Genomic DNA, 27,227 nt, shown 5'->3' with positions numbered 1-27,227 from the left:
ACTGTTCACTGCAGATGGTAGACAGCATGTCAGCATTGTGGATTGAGTGGCCCATGGTGGCAGTGGGGTTATGGTATGGGCAGGCATATTTTTATGTATAACAAACTCAGGTGCATTTTATTTGTGGTGTTTTAAATGCACAGAGATATCGTGATGAGATCCTGATGCCCATTGTTCTGCCATTTATTGACAACCATCATCTCATGTTGCAGCATGATAGTAAATGACCCCATATTGTGAGGATCTGTACACAATTCTTGGAAGCTGAAAACACCCCAGTTCTTGCATGGCCACTAGATTCACCAGACGCCCATTGAGCATGTTTGGGACCCTCTGGATCAGAGTACATGACAGTATGTACGTTCCTGCCAATGTTCAGCCACTTCACACAGATATTGAAGAGGAGTGGACCAACATTCCACAGGCCACAATCAGCAACCTGATGAACTCTATGCAACAGAGATGTATTGAACTGCATGAGAGCTTTGAGTTCGGCTCATGAAAAATTTGTTCAGTGTAACTTGTAATTTTATTATGTCTGAATTTGTCTTTTACAGCATTTGAATGATTTTTTTTCTTCATTGCCCAAGCCAAACTTGGCTATAGTAGCTATAGTATAAAACACATAAAGTCATTAGTGCTGTAATTGAACACTATAATGTGATAAGATTGCTTAAATACAAAAACATTCTGGGCTTGAAGAATCTCAAAAAACAAAATTTTCTCTGTGTGTCTCAGGTATGTGATTGCCAATATCATTTTGCACGGTGGGAGGATGGTGAGCAGATGCCTCTGCCCTGTTTTGGGGGCCGTCGGGGGCCAGAGACCACACGTAGCCTGCGGGAGCTGGAAGCCACCTTCAACAAGAACCTGCAGATCTTGTTCTCAAATTGCCAAGGCACACTGAACATCAAGAACACCTCCTGGCAAAGCCATTACAGCAGGTCGGTCTATCGGCCAGAACCCCATAGCCTTCTCGACAAACTCCAAAAAGCAATCTGTGAGCCCAGATGTGGGATGTGGAGAGATATATTTATATTATTCCTGCATTTTCTTGGAATTTATTTGGAATGTGTTTGTTAGAGGATGTAATTGTGGAAGGTATTTGGTCTCATGTGGTTTTTACTGCTTTATTTTGAGCTCAATTTACTATAATTTATAGGTGGTATAAAGACATCAGTTACACAAAGCCGGATTGGTCAAGGAGATTTTCATATGTTCCAGGATTTCTGCATACAAAACACACAGCATTGATAATACTGACTTTTTATTACAGTTACAATGCAAATGTCTTATGAATATGGATTAGGTGTGTTTTGTGTTTGTGTTTGTATGCGCGTGTGTGTGTGTGAAAATGTGTGTTTGAATATATATGTTAATATGTGGTATATTCATGCCATTGTGATCTGTGTGATTTGTGCATGCTTGTACTATTAAGGTCATTTTATATGTGTGTGTTTTTGTGTGCATGCATGTGTATGCATGAGTCTAAGAATATGCATTCCATTAAGGTTTGTGTGTGTCCCTGCTGTTATTATCTGTGCTTGTCAGGGTCATTTGTGTGTGTGTCTGTGTTCGTCCCATTAAAGTCTGCATATAGTTAGTAGGGCTGGCGTAGATGAACGAGTGCATGCAGGCTCCTGTGTTACTCCCTGCGGGGCAGCTCTCTGGTATGTTCCCTGATTGTCATTCAGCGAGCGATGACAGCAGGCAATTTAGCACCTCGTCTGAATGCCATCATAAGCCACTGACACAGGCCTGAGTTTGAGTGTGGCCCTGTCTGTGTGTGTTTTGTGTGTCAATTGGTTGGATTTCGGCCTTAATCTGTTTCAAACCAAATTCTTGTAATTTGTAGTTTCTTACAAAAGTAATGGCATCATTCTGAATAAGTGTGTCTGCTAAATGCCGTAGATGTCAATGTTTACAAACTCTTCATTGTTTGTTTTAAGATAAGATAAGATAAGATAAGATAAGATGACCCTTGATTAGTCGCACAAGCTGGAAATTTACTGTGAGCTTTAAAAATCTGCATAAATATATTTGTGAATGCCTGCATTCATAGAATATAAGTAAGTGGATATATATATACACATATTGCACATAAGAAAATAGAAATTGTGTACTGGATGTGTTTTTTTTGTTAGTCTATATATGTATGTGTTGTCAGCTGTTGTGGCTGTCAGAAAAGACCTTCTGAATCTCTCCATACCACATCATTGGTGCCGCAGCCTGCCACTGAAGGAGCAGCTCAGTGCTGTCAGGGTCTCCTGTATGGGGTGGAAGATTTTGTCCAACAGGGATAACAGTTTAGCCACCATTCTCCTGTCACTCACCACCTCCACCGAGACCAGAGGGCATCCTAGAACAGAGCTGGCCCTCCGGATCAGCCTGTTTAGTCTCTTCCTGTCCCCAGCAGAGATGCTGCCTTCCCAGCAGACCACATTATTAAAGATGTCAACAGAGTCATAAAAGGTTTTCAAGAGTGGACCCTTCACCCCAAAAGACTTGTTCTCCCCTTTTCTGTAGATGGCATCAGCGTTGTGAGTCCAGTCCAGCTTATTGTTCAGATAAACACAAATGAATCTTTAGCTCTCCACAGCCTCAATGTCCATACCTTTGATATTCAGTGGTTGTAGAGAAGGATGTTTGTGCCTGTGGAAGTCTACCACCTTGGTCTTTCCAGTGTTGATCTGGTGGTAGTTCTGCTGACACCAGTCCACAAAGTCCAGAGTTATATCTCTGTACTCCTTGTCGTCCCCATTTGTGATGAGGCCGACTATTGAAGAGTCATCAGAGAGTCATATATAGAAAGAAGTTGGTGAAGTTGTGAGTGAAGTTGTGACTGCAATGTAGATCTCAAGGTTGGTCCATTGGCAAAGAGATGCCAATGGCAGCTAGAGGAACATTTACGTAGTTCTTGTTACAAGAATCAGATACTTGAATTGTTGTTTAATATATTTTTAGTAAGAATTGTTGTTTTCCTGTTATATTTTACTCTGGCTGTTTGGGAGAGTTTCAACCACAATTGAAAATGAGTTGACTTGAATTGAATATTTGACTTAACATCACTAGTTCTAAAGATGCTTCAGTTGATCATGCGTAAAACATGGTCATCATCCATTTTGTCTGCTGTTTTCATGTGTAAAATACAAAAATAATTTTAAATTCATTATTTATGGATGCAGAGACAATGCAGTAAATGAGAGTGAATTACAGTACTAACTTATATCCCCTACCATGTCTGCAAAAATAGCAGCAGTATGTGTGTGTATGTGTACATGTGTGTGTGTGTGTGTGTGTGTGTGTGTTTGATTGGTGTGATGGATCAGGGTCGGGAGAGGTCGTGAGGTTGGTATGTTGTTGCCAAGACAAACAGCTATGCTTGTGTTCAGGGGCAGGTGTTCCATAATGCTGCCACACATTTAGATCACACCAATCAATACTGAGGGTCAGTTTGAGTGTAATGCATCTGCATGTATCTGTCTAAGAAATATTTTTTTTTATTTTAGGAATATGTCCTTTTGGCTATGTGTGTGTCGGAGACTGAGAGATAATGCAAAGGTGTATTAGAAATCTGTACTAATAAGAACCATACATTCCATTGTCGCAAATACTTTGTATATTTTTATGAATGCTGACATGCTGTCTTTGCATTCATTTTATTTATCTTTACTGTTGATTAAGTCAGTTTATTAAATAACTGGGAAATAAGTAAAGGACAAAAATACATTTGTTTTCAAAGTGAGTCTCATGTAGACTGCTGCATTTGAGTGTCTTGACTCTCAATGCCAACTTTCGTTTGTGTATGTGAGCAGGTTCCATGCAAGTATGAAGGATGTAGAGGTGATGATGCAGAATCTGATCAACATGACTTTTGAGACGGTCAACACCGTGGAGGAGGGCGTTCAGCTGCTTCATGTATTCGAGCACCTGTCTGCACGAGAGGTTTCTGTCTCTCTCTCTCTCTCTCTCTCTCTCTCTCTCTCTCACTCTCTCACTCACAAACACAGAAACATATATTAAAATTGAGCTGCAAGTTTAATTTAGATTTTTTTATATTTATAAATATGTCAAAGAAAGTAAGTCTTGCTCTCTACTTCATACATTATCTCCTTCATACATTATCAGGCTGGAGGAGTTCATTTTGCACTCCATCATACTGTACAGCATGCAATGAAACATTTTTAATCAAGTTCGTTTTTTCATTTTGGGACTAATGTTAAGAATAGCCTTTGTGCTAAAAAATGGATTCTCTAAAGTGCTAATAAAATTGTGCTTTTGGGAAGGTAACAGTGTCTTTGGAGGTCCCTTCTTGCTTCAATTTTACCTGTTGCCAAGCAACAAAACAATCAAAACTGTCATTCAGCTGTGATTTTAGCATCTACATTTAATCTATGTAATCAGAAAATTCTGGCTTGCTAATAATAGAAAATGCATTAGAATAATAAAACTAACATGAAGTCTGCAAAATAATTGTTTTTTTCTTCCACTGAAAAAATGGATTTCAAAATGTTCGTTAATCCTGTTGAACATTTTAACCCATCTGTTATGTTGCGGGTCAAATTGACCCATTTTAAATTTCAAATATTTAAAAAAAATAGTTAAAAGTATTTTTTCAGTATGAAACTACTTGTGCTTGGCTTAATAACAGTAATCAACATATAAAATAAAAATGGTTCATTTCACATATGTGCAACCCCCCCCTACATGTTACTATTACACAGATACTGTTCGGGTCAATTTGACCCGGCAGTCAAAGTGGAGGTTAAAGTGACCTTAAAGTTAAAGTAAGTGCAAGAATGCAGGTGTTATGACTTTTGACGGGAACCTTTTCTGTTCCCGTGGGTAAACTCCACCCACACTCAATAGAGTTTGCCCACGGGAACAGAAAAAGTTCCCGTAGGCAAACTCCACCCACACTGAGTGGGCACTTAGTAGGGGAAGAGCCAAACATATAAAGATTCTCTGCAAGGGGGTCCTACAACATTACACTCTGCAGCTACATATGATCTAGTCTCTGTCAGAGCTTTAGAAAATGAGCAGCATAAATAAACAGATGACAGCACATTTGATCACGACAGTGAAATAGAGGAGGATGTGTCCATCTTGATGAAGACCATCTTGAGGTCAATTCTGAGTCTGATGATTCTGATTATGAGCCAACTGAGGAAGCTTCTATTCATATTCCTCCTAGCAAGGAATTTGCATCAAAAAATTGTGAAATACAGTGGTCTTCATCCCCAAATATGCGTCAGGCAAAACTGTCGGCAGAAAACATAATAAAGACAGTGCCAGGGCCCACTAGGATGGCAGTGACTCGTGTAACAGACATCAAGTCAGCTTTTGAGCTTGTCATGACCAACTCAATACAGAAAATCATTCTTGAAATGACAAATTTAGAAGGCAGGCGTGTTTTGGGGGAGAAGTGCATACATGCGTATTTGGGAGTCCTCATCCTGGCTGGGGTCTACAAATCAAAGGATGAATCAACAGCCAGTCTGTGGGATGCAGAGATAGGCAGGGCTATATTTCGTGCCACAATGTCTCTGGAGACTTTTCACATTTTCTCCAAAGTAATCCGATTCGATAATCGAGAGACAAGGACTGTCAGAGGGGAGAGAGACAAGCTGGCAGCTGTTAGGACAGTGTGGGACAAGTGGGTAGAGCAACTTCCTCTACTCTATAACCCAGGCCCTAATGTCACAGTGGATGAAAGGCTAGTGGCATTCAGAGGTTGCTGCCCTTTTAGGCAATATATGCCTTCCAAACCAGCCAAATATGGCATAAAAATCTGGGCAGCATGTGATGCAAACACCAGCTATGCATTAAACATGCATAAAAATAATTTTTTTAAATCATCAATGTCATGTAAAACTATTTTGTTTTATATGTAGGTATTTCCAACATACATTTAAAAAGTTTAAAAATGCAGTTTTTATGAAAAACAAGTGAATTATCCTCATTGAACCATGATATTGATTGAAATGGTTAGTAATGGAGTTAATAATGAAATATAAATGATGTTTATTGGGATTTTTTGGTTTCTGATACTTTTGGATAAGTAAACATGTCCCGGGTCAAATTGACCCAGGAACATTATTGGTGTTCCTAAGAAACGAACATAACAGGAGGGTTAACATTCAAAACATTTGCTCCTTCCATGATCTAATGAGTCCAGAAACAGGTAGTTTTCAGAAAAGACTGCTGCAAGAGAAGTATAAATAATTACAACACTATACTATAAAACTAATGTGCCCCCCCCATACACACACACAAAACACATACACACTTTATTGGCTTTTCAGTACCCTGCCATGCTATAGATGCTAAGTCAGGAAGGCTGGATGGCACAATATGAAGGCAGGTTTTGTCTTTTGTGTGTGGAGCGGTGAATTGCAACTGAATCGCTGCTGGTGCTGACCCATCAGGCTGCCCTCCCGTCTATCGCCCCCGGCCTGGCGCTCAGCTGTGCTGCCTTTTACCCTTTGTCTATGAGGCGATGTATTCTCACCCACTGTATCCTGGGTTTATTTGGCTCCTTTGTATCCCACGTCTCAGGGTTTTTTGGTTCTCTCTGCTTGCAGCCCTTTATTCACTTAGCCTCTCTCTCTCACACCATGTTTTTTTTCTCTGACTCCTCTACACAGGCCATCAAGCACACCATTGACCGTAAGATCGACAGCGTGTATGACCTCTTTAGCAGCGAGCTAAAACTGGTCAACGAAGAGCTGAGCCGCAAGGATGTTCACATGCCCTCTTATATACCCCCACACGCTGGCCAGGCCCACAGGGTCCGCTCCCTGCTCCGCCGCATTCAGCAGCCTATACAGGTGAATTTGTGGATTAAATGTGGGAATGTCGGCTGTACCCAACAACAGTGTCTGTGACATTTTACAAATGAGAAATGTTTTGCTGTCACTTTTGGTTTCATTAGTAGTAAGAGAACAGAGGTTGACATCTGTATCTGGATTTTGGTGGCAATTTCTCCTTAATGAAACATTATTATTCACTGTCTATGTATTCAAAATATTGGAAAGTAATATAATTATATAATATAATATAAGAGATCCGATTAAGTGGTTGCAGTGAGAACCCAAAATATCCTCATTGTTGAGTGCTTATATGCTCATTTTATAATTGTTGTCAAGAATTATGTGAAAGTAAAAGTTGTAGAATGTTTTCACCTGTTTAGCTTTCGCTTTCCATGCCCACTTCCGATTGGCTGAAATTCTCTAAATTAAACTAAATTAAAATTAAATATATAAATGATGTGGCCTCGCACCTCCAAGGTTGTGAGTTTATGTTTGTTTTTAAAGTCTTACCATTTATTCTGCTTGGATTATGTCAAAGAATGGGCAAGCAGAGAGCTTTGCATGCACAGTGTCATCTATGATAACACCATGCAAGGGTTTATGGAAGAGCACAGTTCAAACAGGAAAAAAGTTCACTGGGTTCATGTTTTTCTTCCCTGATGCAGAAACATTTTCTGTTTTGCTAGTCAAAAAATTTTCCTTCATGGCAGGGATTAAACATCCAACAGGGTGCGCCTGTCATATTGCATCATACCACAGGACTGTGTGGTGTCATGCTTATTCGGATAACTCGTGTTCTACTCTTTAACGCATTTGACAATGGCAGATTTGTAAAAAATGCATTGTTTTCAGTGCCTGAAATAAAACATACTGACATGGTACTTCACGATGACCAATGAAAGGGTATTTGATTCATGCCAAAAACACAGGAGAGGATGTGAGAGGTTTCTTATTGACTACTGTGAAAAATAAATGAAACACATTTGTTCTCAAAGTGTCACACACCAGCTCTACTCAAACTGATAGGGAAGTGGCCCATATTCAGCAGGTAAGAAAGAAAATCATTAATCAATGCATTAGAGGCAAAAATAGAAGTTGTAGGTGCAGCTTTTTTTTTCTCGGAAAGAGAACTGCTGTCAAAAGAGGGTGGCAGCCTAGTTGGTAATGTTGGGAAAGCAATGTTTCTGGAGCAAAAAGCATGAAATAATGAAAGGCAGTGCGTGGATCTCATTCGAAGTCTCTCCGCAGTAGAGGTGTTGAGGAAATGAAACCCATGGAAATAAGAAATCCACAAATAGAGATGGAGAAAGAGAGGGGGACAGGGGAAGAGGAAAGATTGAGGCAGTCACACAGATGGATGGAGAGATCGAGAGGTAGGGAAAGGGATGGAGGGTGGGAGGAGTGGGCTGCTGTGTGAGCACACCAGGCCATTTGGCAGGATTAGTTTTACAGCAGGACATATAGCAATGGATAATGGATAGGCCAGGCAACCATGGGAAAGGTAAATGCCAGAGCAGGGCCGGCAGAAAGGTCACCCAGCAGAAGAGAAGCCAGGCGTGGGGGTGGGTGGGGGTGCTGCGTTCTCTGACGACATTCAGACCCAGCTGTTCCTGAACTCCAGCCAGACAAGCTCATTTTCTCACCCAAAGCGTGCTGCAGAGCCGCTCTGTTTTAAATGTAATTTTCCCAGCTTCATTATGGACGCAATTAAGACCAGGGGAAGCACTTTAATTGTACACAGATATGATTATGCTGTACTTTCCACCACAAATTAGGGGAAAGACAAAAGGTGTTTGTGAGTCAAGCTACACTTCTACTGCACTTACAAATAATAAGAGTAGAAGTGGACCTAAAGGTTCATGAAGCTGGGAAGCCCATAGGATAGATTGCTTATACGGTGGGTGCAGCAATCGAGAAGGCAGTTTAATGGTATTATTATTAAATTGACCTCAGTCATTGCAGTTTTTATAATTATGATTTATTACATTTATCATCAACATCATCCTGAGCACCTTTCCTTGTTACACTTTACAATGTCACACATTTAGTGTATTGGATGAAACCAGTTGTCTTTAGATCTTCTGAATGTAAACTTTATTACTAATTTAAATGTAATTTAGTAACCTGCCACAGCAAGAGTGTGTTTTTTTTAAGAAGAAGAAGGAGAATGCATGAAAGTGTGAAACATGAAAGGTAGACCTTAATGAAGAAATTTCTGCTGTGCCCCTTTCATTGCCCTGTGTTCCAGGTGTTAAAGAGCACTGACTTCATGGTACAGAGCAAGAAAGGAGAAGAGGTGCTTGCGGCCCACGCTCAACTACAGCAAAAGCTGGTGGAACTAGAGCGCCGTCTCTTTACTGAGTGGAGCCGAGGTCTTGACCGTCAGAGCCTCCTCCGACGGCTGGACAAGCCCATCATGATGCGCTGCCCAGAGACAAGAGGCATGCTGGACATTAACTTTGACAAGTATGATTTCTTTCACTTTGACACACAACTATGAATGCAATATAGCCGTCATTTTTCTTAAAGTGCATACTCATCTCCGTTCTCTTGATTTAAGTAGTGATAAAAAAACATCATGTGCTGGCATCTAATATCAGCAATCCCAGGCAACTTCATTTGGCAGCTGCTTGGCTAAATGAAAAAAGCCTGGTTGGACTGTTTATTTTTCAGTATTCGGAATGTATTAAAAATGCACACACATGATCATATGACTCATTATTCCAAACACATACAGTCTATATATCTATAATTATTCAGTCAGATTATTACTTTTGGTAACTTGTAGTCATGCGTCTTCAGTCAGGAGCATATACAGATAGAGCTTGCATAATAATACTGCAAGTAAATGACCATTTACATTTACATTTACAGCATTTATCAGATGCCCTTATCCAGAGCGACTTACAATCAGTAGTTACAGGGACAGTCTCCCTGGAGCAATTTAGGGTTAAGTGCCTTGCTCAGGGACACAATGGTAGTAAGTGGGATTTGAACCTGGGTCTCCTGGTTCACAGGCGAGTGTCTTACCCACTAGGCTACTACCACCCAAACTTGCTATTTTACTTTGTTCCCATTATTAAATAAAATTAAATGTACTGCTTGTTAGAGCTGTCTTTTTATGTTTGCTTCTTCTTGCATAATGAATCTATTTTCAAAATATTTTCTCCTTATTTGCGGCTGTGGTGACCTAGCGGTTGGCTGTGTTGCAGTGTTTCACAATGACAATCACTTTCACTTTCACACTTTCACTTCTAAAAAAGTCAAAATGACATACAGTACAGGCCAAAAGTTTGGACACACCTTCTCAATCAATGTGTTTTCTTTATTTTCATGACCATTTACAGTGGTAGATTCTCACTGAAGGCATCAAAACTATGAATGAACACATGTGGAGTTATGTACACACACTGAAATAGGTTTTGTCTTTTAATCATTGTTTAAATATTTTGTAATCTTTTTACTCTATATCAATCCAATTCAATTCAATTCAAGTACTTTGTTTGTCCCCTAGGGGCAATTTAGAAGGCACAGTGGAGCAGCTCATGTATAACACTTGTTACAATAAACACAACATATGACACACAATAAAAAAATAAATATATAATCTTCTATTCTATTATATACAATATATTATTCTATTCTAAATATATATTCTACTTCTTGCTCTATAATAAGTAATTAGAATTCATTATTTGTTTGAATACTTTTAGTAGCCACAAAATACAACATTCGGGCAACAGTGTTAGGTGATCTGTAACACCCGTGTTGAAAAGTGGACTGGATATTGATGCCTGCATTCACATAGGGACCTGCTGTTGCTGCTCAGTGAGATCGACTACTGGCAGCGGCTGAAGTTTGAGGTCCCACACTACCTGGAACAAGTGTACCAACGTCAGGAAGATCTGCGGATCATGAGAGAGAACGTGCTCCTTGTGGTGTGCGAATATAACAGGTCAGCTTTTAAACAAGTACACACACATAGCTGGTGGGGTGGGGCTGTGGTGGCCTAGTGGTCAAGGAAGTGGCCCAGTAATCCGAATCACAATTCGTCAAGGTGCCAACTGAGATTTCACTTAGCAAAACACCGTCCCCACACACTGCTCCCTGGGTGCCTGTCATGGCTGCCTACTGCTCACCAAGGGTGATGGTTAAAAGCAGAGGACACATTTTGTGTGCACCGTGTGCTGTGCTGCAGTGTTTCAGAATGACAATTCACTTCATAGCTTATGCTAACTGTATATGCAATAGTACAAAATGTATGGTTTGAATATTGGCAGATTTGTGGTGCTCTGGTTATGTTAAGCACTAGGCTACTATCACCCTGTCTGGTTGTGACCTCTAATTATACACACATAAACAAAAATAAGAGACATTGAAGCTGCAGCTGCTCTGGGTATATACACAAGAGCTCTGACCATAGGTAAACATACTACACACTCACATACACACACCTAGGTGCAAAAAAACATTTGCACACCTACAGCAGCACCATGAACAAGTGGTGGGGCAGTGGTGGCCTAGCGGTTAAGGAAGCGGCCCCGTAATCAGAAGGTTGCTGGTTCGAATCCCGATCCGCCAAGGTGCCACTGAGGTGCCACTGAGCAAAGCACCGTCCCCACACACTGCTTCCCGGGCGCCTGTCATGGCTGCCTACTGCTCACTCTGGGCGATGGGTTAAATGCAGAGGACAAATTTCACTGTGTGTATCGTGTGCTGTGCTGTGACAATCACTTCCCTTTTTTTTTTTAAGTGTGTTCTTAGCCTTGCATTTTACCTTGCACAGCAGACCACTATCCTGCGGCGCACACCTTGCAGTGCCACAACACTCCACTTCAGCCTCAAGCATGTATTGTGCTGCACAGAGAGAGTAGGGTGATTAGCACAGTGCCCTGCCTCCCATTGAAGACACAATAAAAACCGGAGACAAAAAAAAGCCACCTGCTCCTAATTATCATTAGTCACAGCACTGCGTTAATGTCAGCCGAGCGCCGGAAACGGCGGAGGCCGAGTAAACTGCTTTTTAAAAGATGTGCATGTTAAAAGGCTCATGTGCTTTTGAACAGCTTATTATTTTATTTTTCTATCTGTAATTTGCAAAGGTTGATTGTCAGGTTGTCTTCATTGCAGACAGCATCACAGACATTTGTTGGCATTAAGGATTCACAATGTACCAGTTTGTTCTGAATGGAAACCATAGTTTTATGTTTAGCTTCTTGCATTTCATAGTCTCACCAGTTAAAATTTTTCAGATTTGTTGCCTATAATTCAACCATATGCAATCACAAAATTTCCATTATTTTTAGGATCATCACAGAACTGTCCTCTAAAGAGAAAGAACTTTTTAAGGAACGGATACGATTTCTGGACAAGAAAATGGAACCAGGCTTCTCCAAACTGCAGTGGTCCTCCACAGGCACATCAGACTTTTTTAGTGATTGTCGTGTTCTCATCAACAAGGTCAGGTCAAAGTTTACATGCTTACATACATACATACACCTACAGAGTCATGTTTTATGTACACTGAAATAACCATAATCACCAGACCTACTGGTGTACAGTGGGGGCGTTAGGTCATATCTATATAGAATATGATATGTATGTGTTAGTGAATGAGTCTGAAGCCACTGTGTTTTCACTTTATGTCTCAAATTGACATTAATACTAACAGATTTTCCCAGCCGTATAAAGGCAGATAGTGTTGGCTTTAGCATACCAGGTTGGTGGCAGCTTCATCTGGATGAACTAGGAGGCTAGAGGAGAAGAGTGCTAATAAAAATCCACTCAGTATTCACACCAAGAGCGGCTTGTGCTGCTTGCAAGTGCTACCACGCTTTTCTCCCAGCAGGGCTTAAGATCAGGTTCACGTCAAAGCCAATGTCAGGGATCTGTGCAGGGCCCCCCTGAGTCAAGGGCTGGCAGCCGCTTAAGCGGCCTAAGATGGGAGGAATCATGACTATGACTATGAAGAAGAGGGATGACATAGTGGTTCCGATGTGATTGTGCAGCAATTGCACACATACTGCCAGGAAAGACTGTTTGCTTTATGTATATTGTTGTTGCCTGTCACAAATGCATAATGCATAAACTACTCTTGTTTTTAGTTTATTTCTTTTTTCAGCTGCAACAAAAAATCTCTGTTTTCTTAGATTTGTTTTTACTTTGCTCAATGGAAACACGGTCAAATTAAATTTCATATCTATTAAAATTATTTAACTACACTGAGCAAAAAATATAAAAGCAACACTTTTGTTTTTGCTCCGTTTTTCAAGCGCTGAACTGATCTGAAACAATTTCTGCATACACAAAAGACCAATTACTCTAAAATATTGTTCACAAATCTGTTTATATCTGTGCTAGTGAACACAATTCATTAAATTCATAAATTCCTTTGCCAAGATAATCCATCCCACCTCACAGATGTGGCATATCGAGATGCTGCATGAATATTGCACAGGTGTGCCTTAGACTGCCCACAATAAAAGGTACTTTGAAATGTGCACTGTTTTGCTATAATAATAATAATAATAATAATAAATAATAATAATCAAATACTTGTAGAAATTGATTTTATGGAGTCTATTATGATTTATGTTTTTTTGTAGTCTATTGCTCTAAAATAAATGTTTGCAGTTGTGTAACCATACTGGCCTTAAAACAGTTAAAAACTGCCAGCAATTACAGTCTCAAGTCTTTTTGATGCCACAAGCTTGGAAAACTTATCCTTAACCAGTTTGGCCCATTCATCTCGTCAGCACCTCTCAAGCTCCATCATGTTGAATGGTATGTGTCGATGCACAGCCATTTTAAGATCGCTCCAGAGATATTCAGTTGGATTCATGTCTGAGCTCTGGCTGGGCAACTCAATGACATTCACAGAGTTGTTCCCTCTATACAGACTACTATCCCAGTTCCTGCAGCTGAAAAACATCCCCACAGCATGATGCTGCCACCACCATGCTTCACTGTAGGGATGGTATTAGCTTGGTGATGAGCGGTGCCTGGTTTCCTCCAAACACGACACCTGGCATTTACACCAAAGACCAGAGAAGTTTGTTTCTCATGGTCTGAGAGTCCTTCAGGTGCCATGTGCCTTTTACTAAGGAATGGTACAGGCCTGATTGGTGCATTGCTGCAGAGATGTTTGTCCTTCTAGATGGTTCACCTCGGTCCACAGATGACCTCTGGAACTCTGACAGAGTGAAAACCTTAAGCAAATTAAATTAACTTAATCCATTTTGGAATAAGGCTAAAACAACAAAATAAGGAAAAAATTATGGCCTCTGAAAGCTTTCCAGATGCACTGTACATTTGTATTAAAGATCTCTTAAGGGTTAATAAACAAACACATTTGAAGTCGTAGGCATCAAAATATCTCCACAGTGCTGATGTTTTAATTTTTGTATTTTGATGAGCTAGATTCATATTTTAACAATTGATTATTCAAATATGTAAATTAAGCTCAGCAATGCTAAAAAGATTAGCAACAAATATGAGTGGTGGATCATAAAGTGTACTGACACTGTAGTTGTCAGGATTGACTGCAGCTGTGCTCAACACCGGTGGCCAATCCTGACAGCGCTTAAATGCCGGATGTTTCCGCCCCTTCCAGGTCTCCGCCATTTTCGTGAACTTGACATTGTAACCGTGTAGGTGTTAGTATTTTCAGTTCTGGCAATCGCCACACGCCTGCGGGTTTGTTTGTGTTGTTCCCCTTTATTTCCCGTTTTTGGCCACCGCGCCATTCTTTCTTTGTGTTTATTGTTTGTTATAATAAAAACCCTTCCCAGTATGTCAGACCTCTGCGCTTCCTTCCCCCGTAAGTCCGTAGTCGTGACAGTAGTGCTGCTAGATGCTGCATGGCTTGGGACCACTTGTTTCAATACTGTCAGTGCTGATCAAATGAAAGTGATTTCCTTTATCCTGTGTTGAAAAGCCTCTTAGAAAAGCCTCTTAAATGCCCAGCGGTGGCCTAGCAGGTTAAGAAGCAGACCCATAATCAGAAGGTTGCAGGTTCAAATCCTGATCCAAGGTGCCACTGAGGTGCCACTGAGCAAAGTATCGTCTCCATGCACTTCTCTCTGGCCAAAAAGCAGAGGACACAGAGGACCCAAAAGCAAATGAAACATTTTGTTGTGTGCACCATGTGCTGTGCTTACTGTGTGTCACTATGACATTCACTTCACTTTCAAAAGAGGAAACATCTTTTGGAAGTATGGTGTTGTTCCCCCTGATATAAAACATCTTGCAGAGACAAATTTTCTTAGTTTTGTTTTGTTTTGATGAAATGAACATGAAATGAAAGTTGTATACTCAACCATATGAAAAAAGTAATAATTACTATTAATTGTTACTTTTGTCTACAGAATGTCTCTTCTCCACATGTAAGATACAGTAATATGTTGCTTCTCCACATGTAAGATACAGTAATACATGTACATACTCACTGACATGCACACACAGCCAAGGACGTGCACACGAACGCGGCAAAGCTGCTGGTATTCCTGGAGGCTTTATTGCATGGCACGTTTCCTCATCCCCTGAAAGCCTGCAAAATCTGGCAACAGGAGAAATGGATCTGGAATTTGGAGGGGGAAAGAGAATGGGATTACTGGCTCGTGTGGGAAGGGTCCAGGATGAGAAACTTCTCAAAGGCGGCTGACTCCTGCTGTAAATTTAGCAGGCCGCTGAAGGGTCTGCTAAGCCCTGATGCTTTTGGGGATAAGGGAGCTGGCTGTGGGGGTTTTACAATGATATGCACAGTTCCTCTGTACATTAATGTGCTCCTCTAGGATTCTTCAGAGGAGGGGAGCAAGAGGCCTTGACGTGTAAATCTTATGGAAAGGACCCCATTGCTGTGGTCATATTTCTCGTGCCAAGCTCTCCTTCTTTCTCTCTCCTCCTCCGGCAGGTGTTAGTGTGTTAGTATGGCAGAGGAACATTTTGGTTTGCTTTTTATGAGTTTATTCATAAACCAAACTGTAAAGGAATTTGAAGTACTTAACACATCAACACAGTATTAGAAACTCTTTTTACCAGCTTTATTACAAGTATTATTTGCCAGGTTGTGTAGCTCTTCACCAGTGGTCAAAACAACATCTTACTCAAACAGCAGGGTCAGTACTGTTGAGTGTTTACAATTGTAAATATCATAAAGTGGACAAAGGTAGGCTGTCCTGTCATTTTATGATGTTTTCTTGTCTCTTTCTCTTTTCAGGTGCAGCTACTAGTGGATGAGTATAAGGTGGCAAAGCAGGCCATCTGGAGGCAGTGTAAGCAGATGAGCGAGCTGCTGCTGGTGAAGCTAGATGGCCGGAGCATCTTTACAGAACTGGAGTTTGAGAAGGAGCAGCAGGCCCACCGCCAGTGCCAGCTCAGTCGCCTGGAAACCGCCCACCAGGATATCACCAAAAAAATGATCCATGTCTATGACACCTTCCGCACCGATGGCCCAGAGGTCTGTTTGTGTGCATGTTTACTTACCATCTTTGTAAAACTACTTTTTTTTATTACTGCTGGCAGTCTAGTTTTTGCCAAGAAGTAAAACAGTAGTAAAACAAGTAATGTTAGTTTGCATATGTGTTTTTCATGTTTCTTTGTTACTTTTCTTTATTACTGTCCACTTTAACAAGTAACTGAGTGAGGCAGCGAAATTAATATCAGTTCAATATATAGGGGAAAATGTCAACAAAGAGTGTAAACAAACCAGTTAATAAACAGATCATTGTTGTATTTCTTTTATAATAAGATATTACTCATTACTCTGCCTTATATGTAAATTCGTACCCTGTTTATACATTGTCTCTCCAGTGTAGCAGGATATACAAGAAAAGAGTGGTGTTTTAAAGAAAAACAAACTAACAAGCATTTATAAAAAAGCAGCTACAGGGTTGTCTGTTATCTTTTTAAATTCTTGGTCATGTTTGCTAATCTGTACTCCACAGCTGGGGTTTGTTAGACACAAAATAAATTTAGTTTGTTTATGTAATATGTGAATTCCGGAAGTTATTTTTAATGTATAATCGTGTATGTTGACCTCATGCTGTGTATATTTGGTTCTTGAGTGTAAGCAGTTGTGGGTTTATATGTGTGATAATTCTTAGTGTTGGTATGTGCTTCATCACCTGCAGAAATGTGTGAATATGTGTGAATGAGTACCATGATTGAGTGTGAAGTTCTTTGCATATATGTGTGTATTTGATGTGATGTAAGCGTTTGATTTGTACAGGTTCAGAAGCAGTGGGTGCTCTTTACTGATGAGATTGACAGCCTGGTAGAGGAGGCTCTGAGGCTCAACATCAAACGTTCTCTGCAGGACCTGTCCAAAGCCATCAATGGGGACAGCAAGACCTCCCCAAACCCACTATTCAGGGTTCAGGTGGTGCTGCAGCAGGATAGCCCTGGGGCTACAGCACGGGTATATTTATACAAGTACAAATTACACTACAGACAAATGCATAGCAATAGACAATAGTCATATTTCAAATACATATAGCATATACACTGCTGTATTCAAATACAGCAGTATACCTTATAGCCAAAGTGATATACAGCCACTGGGCACTCAAGTGCTCTCTCGGTCTTTCTCTTAGAGCACGCACATACACACATTCACACACACATCCCTTTGTTCTGTAAATTGAATGCCATCAGATGTATTTTTCTGCATTTACACTGTACCTATGATTGAATCTTTAATGGTCTGAGTCATATTCGGACTTATTTTCTGAGATGTCAAGAGCCCATTGAGTGGAAAGAAAAAATGCCAATGTCATTTTACAAAAAGAGCCCTGACGTAGACACTCAGACCTCTTAATAAAACAACTGCAGGAACTATTGATAATTTGGAATTTCACTCAGTCACTATCCTGACCAAATTAGTACTCTTACTCATTGTCACGGCTACCAGAGCCGATACCAGATTGTTTTATGGTATATCAGAAAGTAATCTGAATCATTTGAGTAAAAAACAATTACCATAACCCCATTCAAGATACTAAATTGGAAAAACAAGAAGTATTTTTTTTTTAAAAACTGATGTCAGAATGTGCACAGCAAACACAGTGTTCTCTCACTGGTAACTTTGGATGTACGTGTGTTGAGTAGAAATGTTATTTAAAAAGTAATTATGTTGAGTGGGTGCTATGCAAGTCGTTTTGGCTGCAAGAGAAACTAAATGGACTGAATGTAGGTTTAGTGTGGGAAGGGCAGAAGAGCACAGAGGAGCTGTTAACCCATTTTTTGCATTGGAGCTCTTTTGGATAGAGATACGTCTCAGCATCACTTGTGCATGCTGTTTGTTCAATGATTTAATGTTTGTATTCATTCCTCCTTTGTGTGTATGCACAGGTAGAGTTCTCCCCCACTCTACAGAAGCTGGCTGATATGGTGAACAGCATCAGTTCTCATCTCATCAGCACCATATCTACATTCAGCCGTCTCCCAGACCTCCTCCCCTCTCAACAGTCACTTCGAAAACCCATTGGAACCATCATTGGTTAGGACTCCTCATCCATCCTTTCCCCTGTTGCTCCTCATTCCTTTTTCTGTCAGTCCCTGCTCTAAACCTGTCTTCTCCTCTGTTCATTCCTCCATTTGACTCACTGTCAGACTGTGAGTGGTCTGGGACCAAGGCCTGGCATGAAGTGTCTGTTTGTCTGTCTTTTACAGTAATAAATCAGTGATGAGCAGTTTTAGGAGGCAGGACCTGACACAGCTGCTGTGTCTGGATGGGTACATAGGCAGCAAATTTATACTTGTTTTGTAAATTATAAAAAAATACTCATTTAAAAGGTATGTATCTATCTGTCAGTCAGTATGACTTTTCTTTCTTTCTTTCTTTTCTAGGGCAAGATGAGGAGATTTGTAAGATTCAGGCAGCAATAGCTTCAGGAATGACAAGTAATGCGGCTCACCTGCAGGCTTACCTAAAGACATGGAACAAACACAGGGACATCTGGGAGATCAATAAGGACCCCTTTATCCACCGCTACCAGCACCTCAACCCCCCAGTGTCATCTTTTGATGCTGACATTGCCAGGTTTGGGCCTTACTGTTGGAGATTTGTGGTTTCCAAGACTCCCAGATATTTTTAGCTTATCACATAAAAAGGTAGCACAACCCACTGTCATTGTAGAACTAAACGCTATAATATAGTCCTGCAAATATGCAATTAAAGATTGCAAGATTGATTTTGTTTTGACTAAATTAGTTGTGAAAGGGCAAGTTTTTCAACATGATATGATGGTTGAACTATTGGGAAAGGTCATGGGATTCTGATAAATGACAGACTCTTGTACTTCCTAAGCACTTTTACCACAGATTTGAGTCATTTTCAGCATTGATCAGACGTGACTCCTTTTACTTTTACTCATTTATTATAACATTAAGAACCATTAAAAACAAGTTGAGTTGACCTAATACATGTAACAATTAATGAATTTACATTTTTGAAACCTGTGACAAAATGAAGGATGAATGATTTAAGTGAAGTCAAAGTGAAAGTCAAATTCCAAAGTTTGTTGAGTGTACCCTATTGAACGTTTTTCCATGACAAGTCATGTAAATGCATCAGGGGTGAAATCGGTCAGAATGAAAACACATATTATAGATCATGTCTGCACTTCAGCACGTGTAAATAATTGGTCTGTCAACAGCGGATAAGAGTTTGTGTGTCTATGTAAACTAAGCTCAGCACTATTTCTGTCTATTATTGATGTGGTTGCAAGTGTGTGTGTGTTTTGGATGTACGTTTCAGTCATTTTTCCAATGAATGGTTGGTAATTACATGCTTTGTGGACAAATGTTGCTCTCTCAAACCCCCATCTCCATTTTTTCATTCTTGTTTTCTCTGTTCAGCTCAAATTGTGGTATATATTGATATATGTACATAATAATGTACAATCAGAATATTGTTCATTGGCCAAGTATGTTAGCACACACAAAGAATTTGGTTATGGCCATTGGTGTCTCTTAAGCAAAATGATATAAAATACACATCAGGATCTTACATTAAGTGCAAAAAGAGTATGTATGCAAGTATGGAGTGTAGATCAAGTAGCACTGGATATGGAACATGGATTTATAGATTAGCTGTTTAGTGTATGAGGGAAGAAGCTGTTCCTGTATCTGTTGATTCTGGTGTACAGACTTCTATATTGTCTTTCATTGTTTCTCATATTAATATAATCACATTTACTGTACATGCACACAGGTATACAGAAGTGGCAAACAATGTACAGAAGGAGGAAACTGTACTGAGCACGCAATTTGTGTTGCTGGACTGCTCTCTGCTCAAGTTCTCCCTGGTGCAGCATTGCAATGAGTGGCAGAGAAAGTTCACCCAGTTGCTCAGCCTGATGGCCAGTACCCGCCTCAACGAGCTGCACAGCTTCTTGCATGAGAATGCACACAGGTATGTGTCTGTGCATGTGTGAGGTTTTTGTACAGTCACGATGGGGCCAGAAAGTGAGAAAGTGCATTTTCTTAGAGCAGTGGTTGATGGGATGTAAGCTAATAAAAATTAGTGCAGGCAGTGGCAGCCAACCATGAGAAGTGTTATGTGCACATGTGACAGTGAGCAGCTGTTTGGGTGTCCAACTGTATCACTTCTAAATCACATGGTATAATTAAGTCCAAGCACGTATGTAAGGACTGTAGTTGAACAACACTCGCCTCATTTAACATCTTTTACTTCACTGTGTCCACTCATCTTTTCTTCTGAGTAATATAAACACTATGAGGGAGAAAATTAGGAGTACAGATGAAAACATCATGAAGAGGATAAAAAATATGGAAAATATCATATCTGATACTTGTTTTTATCAGGTTAATGTGTGATAAATGAGACCCATTTTGTTCACTTAGTCTGAACTAAAATGTGAATGTCAGTGCACTTCAGAATTAGTTAAACTAATGGACTGGATTTAAAGGGACATGCCATGAAGTATGTGATGTGAGGTATGTGAAGGATTACTCTAAATAGAAGCCTTTATGGTTCACAAGCATAAAAACGTGGTGAAAATGGATGTTGGTACCACGTCCTGAGTAGAACCATTAAACTGTGATTGGTATCTTTGGTTCAAACATGAAATGAAAGATTGCATGTTCTGTATGTGCATTACAACATCGCATACATTTCAGTTTATGTATTGCTCTCTTCATTTGTCTAGTCAGTAGATAACAGTTAAAAGTGGATGTCTGCTCTTTAGTTTTCATGTAACTGTAATAACTGTGGGTGTGGATTTTAACAGGCTTCTTCATCCTCCTGAGACTTTGGCAGATCTGAAGGAGAGCCTGAAATTGTTGGACACTCTGCAGGCTGACCTGCCTAAGATCGAGTCTCAGATCCCCTTGATTCATGAACAGTTTGCCATTCTGGAGAAGTATGAGGTCACTGTGGAGCAGTCTGTGAGTTAACAATTACATTCCTTGTGACTGTCGTCAGTACTATTCATGAATCACTGTGAATTACTGCATCCTTGGTTTGTTTCACAATGCATATGCAAATAGCAGAGACTTGGCCTATTGTGCGCAGTAGAGTATGAGGAATGGGGAGAAAGAAAAATGAATCATGTCACCTGATTATGACTCTTGAATTAGGTTGTTACGTCTCAAGTGTTCATGCTGGTTCAATGGGTGCTCATTTTAGTACATGACCCTTCTGGTATAGTTTTTGCTCAGCATCACAGGATTTTCAGTAGTACTTTGGTGCTTCAGTTTGTATACATTTTGAGTGTGATAAATGTAAATTCTTTCCAGAGACTGTAAATTTACTTTACTTAAATAAGGACATTAAACAGAAGCAAGTGGTAATAATAGTGCATTCATGTTTTATTTAGCAAAAGTCAAAGAATCTATCCTTTTACTGCCATGGTAGTGTAGGAAAGAGACATCAAAGAGACTCTTGTGATTCACTGCTTCACATTTTTTATTTTTCAGTTTTTCATGAACCTGAGCCATATTGTAACATCACTCACCTATTATTACCAATATTTCAACCACTATAACCTATTTTCATCTATCTTTGGCTGTCACAGTATATGGCTCACAGCACTGTAATTAAATTGTGTTAAATAGTGTTAAATATCTCTCTCTTTCCCTCTTTTTTTGTTCTTGAAGATCACAGAGACACTGGAGGTATTGAATGGCGACTGGGTGTGGTTCCAGCAAGTGGTGACTGACAGTGAAGTCATGCTGAAGAAACACAAAGACAAGTTCAAAAGCAGCCTCCTTTCTTCAGCCCAAGAGTTTCAGAAGAAAATGCAGAACACTGTACAAGAATTCAACAGCACAGGTTTCATGCACATACACTATGTCTATCTCTATTGCTCTATTAATTTCTCATTTATTGCAAATGTAGCCATAAAGTCCTAATTGTGCTCTGCACCACATAAAGAACATAGTGTGCCACAGATTAGCATAATCAAGCAAGATCATTTTCTTTTTAGATCCATTTTCCATAATCACCAGTTCTTCATACAATTTATGTCACACTGGTTCTGTTGTAACATTTGCACCAAATGTCGTGACTACATAAAAACACAAGAAATAATTTCACATGAGAAGAGATTAACAGCCTCCAGGGAACACCATAAAGAAACTAAGCCATATGGTGTAAAGTGAAGAAATCCAGCTGAGAACCAAAACTTAAGCCTTTTTTGGTTTGTGTGTGATTTAGTTTTACACCATGCCAGCTCATAGGAATATATACAATTTTAAATAGTAAAAAAATATGACACTGTTCAAACAATTATTGGCGAATTCTCATGTAGACAGCAGCTCCTAAAAGGACAGTCGGTTATGCTGGGTAATGCTTAATAATAATATTATCAGGTAATGAAAATGCATTCAGACTCAGTGGCAAAGTTACACAACTCTAATGGGCATGAGAGTCGCCAAAGCAATGATCTACATGTTTTACATGTGGTGCAGTGTATCACAGGCAGCTGATCAGGACAGACGGGTGCAGGTGATGATTGAAAAATTGGTGCAGAACGCAGGTGAATGCGAATGAGACAGACACACTGAGGATGTCACAAAGCTGATCAAATGCTTGTAACTTGAAAAACAAGAGTTCAGATCAAGAAACTGGATGAAAACTGGGGAGAGCACGCAAAAAAATCCACACACAAAGCCAGAGCCTGGATTTGAATTTACAACCTTGATAGTGTAATACCACAATGCTTCCCACTGTAGTCTACAGATTTTGGACCTATTAGTTGTAAAATAAATAGATCAAATCTGAACTTTTTGGTAAACATTGGTCTATGCTGTTTCTTTTTACAGACCTTATTGTGAAAGTTGGCAGAGTGAGTATAAAGGATTTTGTTCCTTTATCGTGGAATTCCTCTGCCATCTGTGATCTAAATCTCAAAAGATCTAGTTTATGCAACATGACAGTGAGCTAAAATGCAAGAGCTGCTAGGAGTGGCTAAAATAGGAGAAATTACATGCCAGAACAGACCTGACCTCAATCCCATGAACTGAAAAAGACCAGCATTCCTCCTAATCACTTCACAGGTCTGATGAGCAACTAAAATGTGTTTTACTGAGGTTTCTTTTAATAAATGAGGAGTAACCAACTGTAATCCCCCAGACCTGAAGCTTGAAAGTCATGTGATGAATATTTACAGTAACACACGCATAAGTAGTTATGCTCCATTTTTATAACTCATTGGGCTTTTGTGCTTCTGTGTTTGAGTAAATACTTAACTGCTATTCAGTAGGCATTTCATGCTCCAGTTTGAGTGATCATTATACAAGACAAAGCTATAATGTTTGGGACATTTAATGCACTATGTGTATAAAAAACAGCAGCAGCTATTTCATGCTATTATTTGTATATGTCATTTCCACTAGACGCTGCCATTCTGCATTATTGTCCATCCCTTTGTCACTCTCTCTTGCTCATACTCTCCACCTGTCTTTTATCCTTCTGTGTGCCTCTCTTACTACTTGTTTTTAAACAGACGCAGTCCTTTCTGTATTCTATCAGGTAAAGGAGAGGGAGTGAAAGCCACATCAAGCGCCATATTCTCAGTCACATCCACACCACCCACTGCACACATTCAGAATTTTGAGTCACCACTCATCTATCTACAGTTGTGTTGGTAGCACTGACAGTCATTATGAATTCATTGCATAATGTATTTCATGGTGCAATAAAGTTGTCATTGAGACAGAGTTCATGGTCAGAGCTCATCTATCTCATCTCTATGAGGTGGACTGATGAATTTCCACCTCCCCCACCCTCCTGAAACCACTGGCTGATCACAGCAGGATGCTGGCTCTCAGAGAAGGTTGGCACACTTGTTTTTTGTCTGGGGGGTCTGTGGGTGGTCTCAGACTGCTAAGAGGGTAGGGCAGTGGCACACCACATCAGGTGCACATCACGGGGGCATCGGAACCAATTACTGCCGCACTGCTCTACCCCGCCCTCACCCCTGTGCCGCATCCTGCCATCACTTTACCAGCCTTACAGCGGCTGACGAGTGTAATCATGCTGACAGCTCCTCTACCAACAACAACATCAACGTCCCTTCTGCCTTCATCCTGCTGGCTGGGTGTGGCATTCTCTCTCTTTTTCTGTATTGTGCAGAAGCCTTTATTTATTTCATTGTAATGGACTATCCTGATGTCTCATATACAGGGAGTGCAGAAATAAAAGTTGTATTTTTGAGGAATAATTTTATTATTGAACAACAACCATGTTCTCAATGAACCCAAAAACTCATTAATATCAAAGCTGAATGTTTTTGGAAGTAGTTTTTAGTTTGTTTTTATTTGTAGCTATTTTAGGGGGATATCTGTGTGTGCAGATGACTATTACTGTGCATAATTATTAGGCAACTTAACAAAAAACAAATATATACCCATTTCAATTATTTATTTTTACCAGTGAAACCAATATAACATCTCCACATTCACAAATATACATTTCTGACATTCAAAAACAAAACAAAAACAAATCAGCGACGAATATAGCCACCTTTCTTTGCAAGGACACTCAAAAGCCTGCAGTCCATGGATTCTGTCAGTGTTTTGATCTGTTCACCATCAACATTGCGTGCAGCAGCAACCACAGCCTCCCAGACACTGTTCAGAGAGGTGTACTGTTTTCCCTCCTTGTACATCTCACATTTGATGATGGACCACAGGTTCTCAATGGGGTTCAGATCAGGTGAACAAGGAGGCCATGTCATTTTTCTTCTTTTATACCCTTTCTTGCCAGCCACGCTGTGGAGTACTTGGACGTGTGTCCAAAATCATGTTTTTCTTGAAGGATGCAGACTTCCTGTACCACTGCTTGAAGAAGGTGTCTTCCAGAAACTGGCAGTAGGACTGGGAGTTAAGCTTGACTCCATCCTCAACCCGAAAAGGCCCCACAAGCTCATCTTTGATGATACCAGCCCAAACCAGTACTCCACCTCCACCTTGCTGGCGTCTGAGTCGGACTGGAGCTCTCTGCCAATCCAGCCACGAGTCCATCCATCTGGCCCATCAAGACTCACTCTCATTTCATCAGTCCATAAAACCTTAGAAAAACAGTCTTGACGTTTCAGCTTGTGTGTCTTGTTCAGTGGTGGTCGTCTTTCAGCCTTTCTTACCTTGGCCATGTCTCTGAGTATTGCACACCTTGTGCTTTTGGGCACTCCAGTGATGTTGCAGCTCTGAAATATGGCCAAACTGGTGGCAAGTGGCATCTTGGCAGCTGCACGCTTGACTTTTCTCAGTTCATGGGCAGTTATTTTGCACCTTGGTTTTTCCACACACTTCTTGCGACCCTGTTGACTATTTTGAATGAAACGCTTGATTGTTCGATGATCACGATTCAGAAGCTTTGCAATTTTAAGAGTGCTGCATCCCTCTGCAAGATATCTCACTATTTTTTACTTTTCTGAGTCCTTCTTTTGACCCATTTTGCCAAAGGAAAGGAAGTTGCCTAATAATTATGCACACCTGATATAGGGTGTTGATGTCATTAGACCACACCCCTTCTCATTACAGAGATGCACATCACCTAATATGCTTAATTGGTAGTAGGCTTTCGAGCCTATACAGCTTGGAGTAAGACAACATGCATGAGGAGGATGATGTGAACAAAATACTCATTTGCCTAATAATTCTGCACTCCCTGTTTATATACACACCATTTCTCACTTTTTTCTGTGCCACTCTTCTGTCTATCCTCTTTCACTTTTCATTCTGACACCCATCTTGTTTGAAACTCTTCAGGCTTAAACCCAGACTTCCTTTTGTATGTTTAAACTTGTAGTACACTTCCAACCGAAGTCAGAGCACTGTTATGTGCCTTTTGACAGTGTTGTGCTCCAATTTCCATCATCGCCGGAGGCAACCGTTTGAGGACATTTTTGGATTGTTTGGGATTGTTCTGGAAAACAAAGGCTTGCTCCTGCAGGTTAATGAGGACAGGAGCTGGCTTTTGTATGAAGAGAAATTAGTATTCCAGCTGGAGGCCTTCGAGTCTTTTAGCATCATCGCCCACCTTTAGACCTGAGAATTCAAATTTGTGACAAGGTTACTCAGTGTCCTCAGACAAAAAAAATGAATGCTGCATAGATGTTCTGGTACTTGCACACTTATTATCATTTTGAAATTCAGATGTGGTGTATAACGGTAAATATGTAAAGTGTTTAGGAATACAAAACACTCAGTAGCATGCATGTCAGATGTGTGACTTCCTGTGTCCTTAACCATGAGGGAGAAAGAGCTTCATTATTAACCAAGTCACACAATATGGCAACAAACAGCAGTGGTAGAGAAGAGAGTAAAGAAACAGGAAGAAGTGTCGAGGACTAATTGAAAGCAGATAAGAGTTGAAAGCTCTAGAGAGGGAGCCTTGGAGCCAGGAGCCTGCCGCGAGTGTGTGTGTGTGTGTGTGTGTGTGTGAGAGAGAGAGAGAGAGAGAGAGAGAGAGAGAGAGAGCAAGAGCAGCCATCCTCTTTGCGTTTTTCAATCTCTGTGACAAAAGTGAATGTGTGTTTGCATGCGTCTCAGTTGGGGAATTCTGAAGATCAAATATCTCATAAATCAAAGCTGTCACATGTGGGGTAGGCTGCAGGAGTCTGGGGTTGCCGTGGGGAAACTGGACCTGAGCCAGTGCTGCCCTCCTATTCCCTTTTCTCCTCTCTCCACTTCCCCTCTTAATATGTGACTCGCTCAGTCACTCAGTAACCTCCACAGAGGAGGACTGGTCTCTCTACACCATGGTCTCTGCTGCTCAGAGACCCACTGACCTGCCCACCCCAGTTCGCCAATTTCATCTGTACCTTCACATCACGCCTGTGTGGTTTTTTTTTTTTTTTTGATTGGATTGGAATTTGTTGTTTGTGCTAGCAAAACTATTTTTTTGTATATTTAGTACACTGTATATTGTATATTTGTATATTTAGT

General features: G+C 40.3%; 1 protein-coding gene across 4 annotated transcripts in view; it reads left to right on the top strand.

Annotated features, from left to right (window-relative positions):
* Positions 1-27,227, top strand: part of dnah2 (dynein, axonemal, heavy chain 2) — a 136,634-nt gene that overhangs the window by 27,027 nt on the left and 82,380 nt on the right. For 3 of the 4 annotated variants that reach the window (XM_028954373.1, XM_028954539.1, XM_028954626.1), the window contains exons 11-24: positions 739-944; positions 3,816-3,945; positions 6,648-6,830; positions 9,061-9,278; positions 10,621-10,767; positions 12,119-12,272; positions 15,179-15,196; positions 16,030-16,269; positions 17,041-17,229; positions 18,162-18,309; positions 18,660-18,852; positions 20,026-20,226; positions 21,065-21,221; positions 21,933-22,107. In XM_028954373.1, coding sequence (XP_028810206.1) covers positions 739-944; positions 3,816-3,945; positions 6,648-6,830; positions 9,061-9,278; positions 10,621-10,767; positions 12,119-12,272; positions 15,179-15,196; positions 16,030-16,269; positions 17,041-17,229; positions 18,162-18,309; positions 18,660-18,852; positions 20,026-20,226; positions 21,065-21,221; positions 21,933-22,107 — 2,359 coding nt within the window. The remainder of the gene's footprint in view (positions 1-738; positions 945-3,815; positions 3,946-6,647; positions 6,831-9,060; positions 9,279-10,620; positions 10,768-12,118; positions 12,273-15,178; positions 15,197-16,029; positions 16,270-17,040; positions 17,230-18,161; positions 18,310-18,659; positions 18,853-20,025; positions 20,227-21,064; positions 21,222-21,932; positions 22,108-27,227) is intronic. The other variant, XM_028954457.1, reaches the window with a different exon arrangement.

This window comes from Denticeps clupeoides, chromosome 1, assembly GCF_900700375.1.
Source record: "Denticeps clupeoides chromosome 1, fDenClu1.1, whole genome shotgun sequence".
NCBI classification, from domain to species: Eukaryota; Metazoa; Chordata; class Actinopteri; order Clupeiformes; family Denticipitidae; genus Denticeps; species Denticeps clupeoides.
Note: the sequence above shows the minus strand (reverse complement) of the source record. Positions and strands in the feature narration are given on the sequence as shown.